This window comes from Lipotes vexillifer, unplaced genomic scaffold, assembly GCF_000442215.2.
Source record: "Lipotes vexillifer unplaced genomic scaffold, Lipotes_vexillifer_v1.1 scaffold71, whole genome shotgun sequence".
Classification (NCBI taxonomy): Eukaryota; Metazoa; Chordata; class Mammalia; order Artiodactyla; family Lipotidae; genus Lipotes; species Lipotes vexillifer.
Window position 1 is genome coordinate 2,539,582 of NW_006793703.1, and position 10,892 is coordinate 2,550,473.

Below are 10,892 nucleotides of genomic sequence, written 5' to 3' on the forward strand. Positions count from 1 at the left end.
TTTTAGCGGTACACGGGCCTCTCACTGTTGTGGCCTCTCCCGTTGTGGAGCACAGGCTCTGCACACGCAGGCTCAGCGGCCATGGCTCACAGGCCCAGCCACTCCATGGCATGTGGGATCTTCCCGGACCGGGGCACGAACCCGTGTCCCCTGCATCGGCAAGCGGACCCTCAACCACTGCGCCACCAGGGAAGCCCCATTCTTAAATGTTAGCAATGTGAGAGATATTCACAGGAGTACTCAGAAGAGTATTTTAAAGATTCTCACCCCTTAGAAGGAAAACTACACAAGTCCAAATGTTTCTTTATGTACTTTCTTTGTACACACTCAGATAAATGCACATTACATAAACTTAGAGAATAATAATGTGTGCATAAATTGGTGGATGAAAAAGGTAAATCAGTGAATAAGCAGGGAAGATAGAGGCTGAACAGAAGAAACCATATTATGAGGACCTGAAATGTGAAAAGGCACAATAAGGGAGCTCAGAAAAAAATGGAGTGCTAGTTTTGGTTGTTTTGTTTTTTATTATTTTTCATTAACAAAGCAAAAGATATTTGAAGAGACTCAAGTTACCCAATAAAAACTAAGGAAAAAGCTCAATGGTCTGTTCATAGAATTACTTTAGAGTCAAACCTTTTTGGATAAACCAGTTCTTAATATTTTCTTTTACTTTGCTTTGACTGTCTATCCTTCCCTCTCATGCACATCTTTTTTGTTAATGAGAGTAAGCAGTATGGTAGTAATAGGGAAAAAAATCAAAATTAAACTGAATAGAATGACCTAATTTAAAAACTAACTGAAAATAAATTAATCCATTGGTACTGGCACATATTTTTACAAAAATGTTTTTGTGTGATTGAAAACTATGCATAATCTGCCTGGATGTGGACCTTGGGAATGTCCTGCTATAAATCTTGATATCATAAATTTTCACAATTACGGTTTAGATTGTGAGAGACTGCATGGAGAAGTTAAGGAGTCTAAGTTTGGGAGTCAGCAGTTTAGTTCTGCCTTCGTTTGTTCTCTCTATAACTTTGGATTTTTTTTTTTCTTAAGTACCCTGCATCTCAGTAATCTTATCTGTAAAATGGGATTAATAAAAGGACTTACTTTACAAGACTTACAAGGATGATACTAAATAATGTAACAGGAAGACACTACATAAACTTATTTTTATAGCTGCAAGCTCAGTACTTAAGAACTTTTCACATCTCAAGAATATCAAATAACGTAGGTTCCACCATTAACAGAAAAACAAAAGCCCACTCACTTCCAGAGTACTTCAGTGTCCCACCACTGGAACCATACCATGGACTGAAGTGTTCCAAGTAATTTCCTTCCTTTAATCTTAAGGGAAACATCCAAAAAGTCCAATTTCAGACTAGGCGAAAAGTCTAAATTGTAATGGTACTAAACAGAGTAAAAACTATCAGTACCTTGCCTTGCACAATCCTGTAAGTTTTAAGAAACTCTGCTTCTGGTTACTTGTTTCTAACAGAACTCTGAAGCAAAAACATAGCAACATACCAGTGGTCATATCCTTTGAAGAACTAAAATCTGGATTGGCTTCTTACACTTGTAGAAGGTGAGCAAGATGCCCTCCCTGATCATGTCATAAAGCTATACTTTTTAGAAGCAAGATGTGCTCCATGCTTAGGTAATGAAGTCATACTTTTGGAAGATTTCTTTTTAGATCACCATATTAAAATCACATGTAAGTTCTCTCCTAACTACACAATGCACAATTTCAGGGTCCAAAGGCAGGCCAGCTTGGAATTTTAAGTTTACCACTTGATCACAACGTGGATTCACATCTGGGTTTAGGTTTGAGATTAGCTTTCTTCATCATGATTTTACCCCCAAGAGTACTGTGACTAAACTGCCTTACTATTTATTACACATATAAGCATTTCTGATGGAATCAAGGAGAAAGACAGAGTAACCAAAGTTCACACGCTTGTTTGAAAACTGCTCAGATAACTTAAAGACGCCCAGATGCTAAATGACAACCTTACCACTGGAAGCAAAGAAGTTATTTGTTTCAGCGGGGGAGAGGGAAAAGGCCACACCCAAAGTTAAGACTTCACAGTGAAGTGATACCAAGTTTCAGAATTTTAACTACTGCTATTTTCGGTACTCTTTTACACGGTCAATGAATACTTTAAATTCATAACAGGCCCAAAGTTAAAGAAAACGTTCCTCTGATCCTAATCACTTGTTACTTCATTCGGTAGTGGGCAGGTCCAAGCTGGAGAATTACCTAGTCCAGAAAAAGATTTAAGTGTAACTCTGGCGTAGAAGAGGGCCGAACTCAAGTCATCAGGGCTCATAAGTGACTCTAAAACAGAGGGCCACCACTCTCCCCTCCCCCAAGAGGTCGGGAAGGCAAGAGCCTGACTGTGTCACCACGGCAGTTACCTGACACAGAACGCGACCGCGTTGTGTGGACCCATATTTCGGTTTGGACGCTCCCTGCCTCCCGGCTCTCTCTGTACCGCCTCCACCCGGGAGGTCTCCGCCACCCCCGCCCCCGCCCTCGCCAGCCCAGCTCCCAGCAGCTTCCTCAGCCTCCCCTCCATCCCACCTCCGTGCTCTCGCGACTCCACTCATCCCCACGTACCTTGGCCACATAGTCTTTCACCTCATCCAGGTCTCCGTTTTTCAGGGCCCACATGAACTCCTTGTCGCACATCACTGCAGCGGGGCGGGCCGGCTAGCCAGGCAGAAAACGAGGAGGCGGTGGCAGCAGCAAGCGGATACCACCGGACGAGCGGGAGACAGGGCCGCGCGGAGCCGGAGCGAAGAGAAGGCGGGGTAGGCTGGCAGGCAAGCGAGGCAGTTGGCCGCGGCGACCGTTAGGGCGGGAGAAAGAAAGTTTTTTGCGGCCACCGGGCCCAGCAGAGAAGGTTCCGCCTGGCCGAAGAGAAGCTGGAACGCTTGCACTTCCGGTTCACTCCCCGCTAGGGCCCTCCCCCAACTTCCTCTTCCTCTTCCCGTCGGCGGAACGCCCCGCTCGGGACCCCGCCCCGACGGCCCGCGGCCGAGCGCCCCGCGTGCGCAGGCGCAGTTGCTGGGGCGGCCGGCGTAGATTGCTGGGGGAGGAGTGGGCAGGTCTGGGAGGCCAAACAAGGGGTTCGGAGGTCAGGAAGGGCAGAAAGTGTGTAGCGGGAGATTTAGGGTGTTCCAGAGGGGATCAGGACGTTTCTGCGCCCCTTAAACGGGAGAAACTTAAACCCACAACCTTGGAGGGCATGTTGCTCACCTTCCTAGTGTGCAGTAGGAATGTTTGATTTGAATTCCTTGCTTTCTCTTTTCTTTCCCTCCCCCCCTCCTTTTCTTTCTCCTACCCTCGCTTCCTTGCTCCTTGCCTTCCTTCCTCTACTGTCAAGCATCCTTTAGGCTCCCACTGCATGTCAGACTCTGCTAGGCACAGAGGCTGTAGTAAAAAAGATGGCATAAACCAATATTTGCCCTCAAGAAACGCTTCCATACTTATGACAACAATGTGAATTCAGTGTGCCAATACTACGTGTAATGTTCTGTGGAGGGAAAAACTCTACTCATCTCCCCGACCAGCAAATGATATCCAGAGACTAGGAATTCAGTTTGATGCCATAGGGCAGAGCAAACTTAACTGACCGGTACAATTTGTGTTTTTAAAATTTTTTTGTTCGTTTGTTTTTAATGCTTTGAAGCTTCGGGACGGTTCTAGTGAAACCAGTTCTACTCTTCCTAGAGTTTGGCTGTAATACCCTGGGGCACAGCCACCAAGTGAATTGTGCCTCAACCCTAATGACCCAGGCGTGCACACATGAACATAGAGCCAATAAAAATGCTTATTGGAACTATTATATATATATATGTATAGTCCATTATTTATGACTCACTAAACAGATAAATGATAAACCAAACTACTTTACTAGGCTTGCCATATAGAATAGGGGTTCAGAACACAGACTGGAACCAGAAGGCTTAGTTTTGAATACAGGACCCAACCTTTATTAATTTTGTGTCACCTCAAGCAAGTTATTTAACCCTGCCCTGTTCAGTTTTCCATATTTGTTAAGGAGATATGACAGTAGTGTTCAATAAGCACATATATATATATATATATATATATATGCCTGTGATTTAGAACTAGCAAATAGAGATAGGATTCAAATCAAAAGAAAAATCTCCAAATATTTAATAGCTACCTTGATTGTTATTCTGTTAATTTTACTTTCTGACAGAAATGCAACTTCACATACCTAATGATACATTTCTGGGAACAAATCTCAAGGATGAATTTGCTAGGTAAATCCTGGAGTTCCTATCTCTTTTCTAATTCCCACCTGTGTGATCTTTGAGTTACATCCTGCTGACAGCTCTTGGTTTATGTCTCTAGCCCAGACTACTCTTATGTGATCCATTCTGATATTTAACTTCTTACCCATTTGAATGTCTCAAACTTAACATGTCCAAAATAGGATTTGGTCTCTTCTAGATTCTAAACCTAGTTGTCCCCTGGACCACGCCTTCTCTGTGAATGACACCACCAACCACCTTGTCACTAAAACCAAACTCTAGCCAGGCCTCTGTGAGCCCTCTTGACTAGGCCTCAACCTTCGTCTATAAAGACTTGAACAAACATGAACATAGGCCCTATCAGCTCAAGGCCACATCCTAAAATAATGCCAGTCCCCCTTAAAGTGCCTGCATGAGAAAATTCAAGGCTGCCAAGGCCCCTGTTTGTTCCAGTCAACACCTGAGGATGGGACCTCTCTATCCCAGTCTGTGTAGGAGGGTAGAACCCTAACTTCAATGATTGCCACTAGCAGACACAGCTGGCCTAATCGCATTTACACTGACTAATCTTTTGTAATTTTTTACTTCCCTGACTCTACAGAGCCCCCACTCCACCACCCCTCCCTCATTCTCCCTTCAAAATACCTATTCATCTCTATACAAATGGAAGTTTTGTTCAGTTCACGTTGGACTCTTTTTCCCTATAGCAATATTTCTTACTGATAAAAATCTGTCCTTACCACTTTAACTAGTGTCCTGCTTTGTTCATCCTTGACAATGGGAGTCATATATAACCCCTGCTGCTCCCAACCTTTCTCTTATTCCATCCATCAGTAAGTCCTTCAAAATATATCTTAAATTGTTCACTTCTCACCATCTTCCCGGCTTGCTGGCCCCCCAAGACCATTCCCAGCCCTGTCATCTCTGCACCGATACAGTCGCCTCCAGCTGGTCTCCCAATTTTCACTCTCACCCTTTTCCAATTAATTCACCACATAGTCAGTTACCTTTTTTTTTTTTTTTTTTTTTCTGTATGCGGGCCTCTCACTGTCGTGGCCTCTCCCGTTGCGGAGCACAGGCTCCGGACGCGCAGGCTCAGCGGCCATGGCTCACGGGCCTAGCCGCTCCGCAGCATGTGGGATCTTCCCGGACCAGGGCACGAACCCGTGTCCCCTGCATCAGCAGGTGGATTCTCAACCACTGCGCCACCAGGGAAGCCCCAAACATGCATTTCTTTAGACCTTTCAATGGCTTCCTATTGCATTTTAGGATAAAATTCTAAATTATTTGCTATGGCCTTCAGGACCCTCTGTGATCTGACCCTGATGGTCTCTCCCATTTCATGACACTCCCCTCCCACCCCATTGCTTCTTTGTTTCCCATAGATCTCATCTTCTGTCAGTTTCAGAAAAAACCAAGCTTATTCCACCCTAGAGCTGTTATGCTTGTTGCTTCTTGTCTGGAATGTTCTTTTAATTCTTGCTCACTCCTGAGGTCTCAGTGCAAATGTTACCTCTTCAAAGGGGCCTCTCAGACCATCCACTTTAAACAGGTCCCTCAATCATGTCTACCATATAGTCCACTCTTTTTGTTTTTAACCTCTTTTAAGTTCACTTATCATAAATATTTTCACTATTGTTTCTTCTTCTTGTTACCTATTTTGGCAGGTATCCAACAAATATTTCCCTTTGTCTGCCATCCTAGGCATAAGAGAGAATTGCTCTTCCTGGCTTCCTTGTGGTTGGATAATGTCATGTAACTAATTCTGGCCTATTAGTTATGAGCAGAAGTAACATGAGTCACTTCCAGGCTTGCCAATGCAAGACGCTTCAGAGTGCTTTATTCCCTCTCCCACAGCAGCCAGCAATATTCAAAACAGTGGCTGCAGTCAGCCTGGGTTCCTGAGCAACTTACAATAAGCAGAACTCTTCCATCCCATAGTGGATATCCAGTAAAATAATGATTAAACTTTTGTTGTTTCAAGCCACTGAGATTGTGGTGTTTATTACTGCAGCAACACTGAGTCAATCTTGACTGACACAGAAATTATTGTCAGAAGTGAGCTGTTACTCGAACAAAAACCTTAAATACATGGCTTTGGTTTAGGGCCTGGGTAGTACGCAACAAAGGAAGTGATATTGGAAGCCATATGGATAGTGAGTCATTTTCACAGGAGTGAAACATTTGGCAAAACAATCTCCTGTGATAGCACGGTGATGCATGGAAGACAGATAATGTACCCTGTAAACTTGTAGCTCTAGTGGAAGAGGCTGGGAAATGGAAAGCTGGTGGCATGTGTTGGGAGCTATTTTTGTGTGTTGCCTGGGGTGGAGGGGAAGGGGAAGGGGAGGGCGGGCATGTTTTTATTTACTTTCTTTCCAGTTTTACTGTGATATAATTGACATATAACATTGTATAAGTGTAAGATATACCACTTGGTGATTTGATATGTGTATGTATTGCAAAATTATTACCTCAACAAGGATAGTTATCACATCCATCACCTCATAGTAACTTTTTTTTTCTTTTGGTGAGAACTTTTAAGATTTACTCTTTTAGCATCTTTCAAGTATACAATGCAGTACTGTTAAGTATAGTTACCATGCTGTACATTAGATTCCCCAGAACTTATTCATCTTGTAAATGGAATTTTGTACCTTTTGACCACCTTCACCCATTTCCCCCACCTTGCAGCCCCTAGTAACCACCAATCTACTCTCTGTTTCTGTGAGTTTGGGTTTTTTTAGATTCCACATGTAAATGAGATCATACAGTGTTTGTCTTTGTCTGACTTATTTCACTTAGCATAATGCCCTCAAGGTTCATCCGTGTTATCACAAATGACAGGATTTCCTTCTTTTTTTTATGGCCCACTGTATAGTATATCACATTTTCTTAATCCATTCATCTGTCAGTGGACACTTAGGTTGATTCTATGTCTTGGCTATTGTAAATAATGCGGCAATGAACATGCGAATGCAGACATCTCTGATATCCTGTTTGAATTTTATCATGAAAGAATGTTAAATTTTTTCAAATGCTTCATCTGTGTCTATTGAGATGATCATATGATTTTTATCTTTCATTTTATTAATGTGATTTTTCACATCTACTGATTTGTGTATGTTGAGCCATCCTTGCATCCCAGGGATAAATACCACTTGACCATAGTGTATGATCCTTTTAATGTGTTGCTGAATCAGTTTGCTAATATTTTGTTGAGAATTTTTGCATCTATATTCATCAGGGATATTGGCCTGTAGTTTTCTATTGGCTTTGGTATCTGGGTAATGCTGGCCTTGTAAAATGAGTTTGGGAGTGTTCCCTCTTCTTTTATTTTTTTTGGGGTGTGTATGTGATGGCGCATTTGTGGGGTCTGTAATGGGAGGTCTCTAGAGTCAGTGATGGGGGAATTCGTAGGGTGAATGATGGGGAAATTTGGAGTGATGGGAGGGTGTGTAGGGTGTGTGATGGGGGGAGGGTCTCTGGAGTCAGTATTGGGTGAGAGTGAGTGTTGGGAGGTTTACGAGGTCTGTGACAGGGTGGTGCTGTTGAATGATGGGGATCTGTGGGAAAAACAAATGTTCTTTCCCATTTTTCTTGGCTACAGCATGGCCATTTTACCAGCTGGCATTTATGCATTTCTAGCCTGATGATTTGGTTAACTTTCTTATTTTTTTTTGAATTTTATTTTAATTTTTTATACAGCAGGTTCTTATTAGTTAACCATTTTATACATATTAGTGTATATATGTCAACCCCAATCTCCCAATTCATCACACCACCCCCCACCACCACTTTCCCCCATTGTGTTCCCTCTTTTTGAAATTTTGGTAAGAGTTTGAAAGGATTGGTGTTAATTCTTCCTTAAGTGTTTGGTGGAATTTGCCATTGAAACCATCTGGTCCTAGACTTTTCTTTGTTGGGAGATTTTTGATTACTGCTTCAATTTCCTTACTTCCTTACTTGTTATTGGTCTGCTTAGGTTTCTTATTTCTTCATGATTTGGTCTTGGTAGGTTATATGTTTCTAGGAACATATCTATTTCTTTTAGATTGTCTAGAGCAACCTAGGTATATAATTGCTCATAGCAGTCTCTTATGATCCTTCATATTTCCATGGCATCTACTGTAATGTCTCCTCATTCATTTCTATTTTATTTGAGTCCTCTCTCTTTTTTTTCTTGTTGAGTCTAGCTAAGGTTTGTCAATATTGTTTATCTTTTCAAATATCCAACTCTTATTTTGTTAATCTTTTCTATTGTTTTCCTATTCTCTAAGTTTATTTCTGCTCTAATCTTTATTATTTCTTTCCTTCTGCTAACTTTGGGCTTATTTTGTTCTTTTCTAGTTCCTTGAGGTATAATGCTAGTTTGTTTGAGATCTTCCTTTTCTCATGATGTATGGTTTACATCTGTAAACATTCCCACTATAACTGCTTTTGATATATCCCATAAGTTGTGGTATGTTGTGTTCCACTTTCATTTGTCTCAAGATATTTTTAAATTTCCCTTTTGATTTCTTCTTTGACCCATTGGTTGTTCAGAAATGTTTTGTTTAATTTCCACATATTTGTGAATTTTCCAGCTTTCCTCCTGTTACTAATTTCATGCCACTGTGGTTGGAAGAGATACTTGATATTATTTATATCTTCATGAATTTGTTGAGGCTTGTTTTATTGCCTAACATATGATCTATCCTAAAAAATGTTCCATGCATACTGGAGAAGAATGCATATTCTGCTGCTATTGAATGGAAAGTTCTGTATATGTTTGTTAGGTACATTTGGATGTTGGTAATTATTGATTACATAAGCTATTATAGGAAAAGATGAATCAGAAAATAGTTGTTGAGCTTGCAACTAGAAATGGAGGAGATTACAGAGAGTCCAGAGATTTGGAGACTTACACTGTTGGAAGATACAAATGATTCTCATCTTTAACTGAGATGAACAGCAAAGGCTGACTAGAACTCATCCATGTGTCAAGGATCAAGGATATGACTGTCATACTCATGACTAAAACCTCTGAGTGGATTAAAGTGGTTCCCAGTAAGTTGGGTTTTTTTTTAAATTTTTTCATTTTATTTTAATCTTTTTTAAACAGCAGGTTCTTAATAGTCATCAATTTTATACACATCTGTGTATAGATGTCAATTCCAATCGCCCAATTCATCACACCACCACCCCTACCCCCCCATGGCTTTCCCTGCTTGGTGTCCATACGTTTGTTCTCTACATTTGTGTCTCAATTTCTGCCCTGCAAACCGGGTGGTCTGTACCATTTTTCTAGGTTCCACATATATGCATTGATATACAATATTTGTTTTTCTCTTTCTGACTTACTTCACCCTGTATGACAGTCTCTAGATCCACCCACATCTCAACAAATGACCCAATTTCGTTCCTTTTTATGGCTGAGTAATACTCCATTGTATATATGTACCACATCTTCTTTATCCATTCATCTGTTGATGGGCATTTAGGTTGCTTCCATGACCTGGCTATTGTAAATAGTGCTGCAGTGAACATTGTGGTGAATGTGTCTTTTTGAATTATGGTTTTCTCTGGGTATATGCCCAGAAGTGGGATTGCTGGATCATATGGTAGTTCTATTTTTAGTTTTTTAAGGAACCGCCATACTGTTCTCCATAGTGGCCGTATCAATTTACATTCCCACGAACAGTGCAAGACGGTTCCCTTTTCTCCACACCCTCTCCAACATTTGTTGTTTATAGATTTTCTGATGATGCCCATTCTAACTGGTGTGAGGTGATACCTCATTGTAGTTTTGATTTGCATTTCTCTAATTATTAGTGATGTTGAGCAGCTTTTAATGTGCTTCTTGGCCATCTGTCTGTCTTCTTTGGAGAAATGTCTATTTAGGTCTTCTGAGCATTTTTGGATGGGGTTGTTTGTTTTTTTAATATTGACCTGCATGAGCTGTTTATATATTTTGGAGATTAATCCTTTTTCCGTTGATTCGTTTGCAAATACTTTCTCCCATTCTGAGGGTTATCTTTTCATCTTGTTTATGGTTTCCTTTGCTGTGCAAAAGCTTTGAAGTTTCATTAGGTCCCATTTGTTTATTTTTGTTTTTATTTCCATTACTCTAGCAGATGGATCAAAAAAGATCTTGCTGTGATTTATGTCAGAGAGTGTTATTCCTATGTTTTCCTCTAAGAGTTTTACAGTGTCTGGTCTTATATTTAGTCTCTAATCCATTTGAGTTTATTTTTGTGTATGGTGTTAGGGAGTGTTCTAATTTCATTCTTTTACATGTAGCTGTCCAGTTTTCCCAGCATCACTTATTGAAGAGACTGTCTTTTCTCCATCATATATCCTTGCCTCCTTTGTCATAGATTAGTTGACCATAGGTGCATGGGTTTATCTCTGGGCTTTCTATCTCGTTCCATTGATCTATGTCCGATTTTGTGCCAGTACCATATTGTCTTGATTACTGTAGCTTTGTAATATAATCTGAAGTCAGGGAGTCTGATTCTTCCAGCTCTGCTTTTTTCCCTCGAGACTGCTTTGGCTTTTTGGGGTCTTTTGGGTCTCCATACGAAATTTAAGATTTTTTGTTCTAGTTGCGTAAAAAACGC

The 10,892-nt window shown here is 41.0% G+C and overlaps 1 protein-coding gene across 1 annotated transcript in view; it reads right to left on the bottom strand.

Annotated features, from left to right (window-relative positions):
* The window catches only part of MTPN (myotrophin), a 62,449-nt gene extending 59,428 nt beyond the window's left edge, over nucleotides 1–3,021 (bottom strand). The window contains exon 1 of the mRNA XM_007466589.1: nucleotides 2,624–3,021. Coding sequence (XP_007466651.1) covers nucleotides 2,624–2,695 — 72 coding nt within the window. The 5' untranslated portion in view covers nucleotides 2,696–3,021. The remainder of the gene's footprint in view (nucleotides 1–2,623) is intronic.
* Between the last annotated feature and the right edge of the window lie 7,871 nt (nucleotides 3,022–10,892).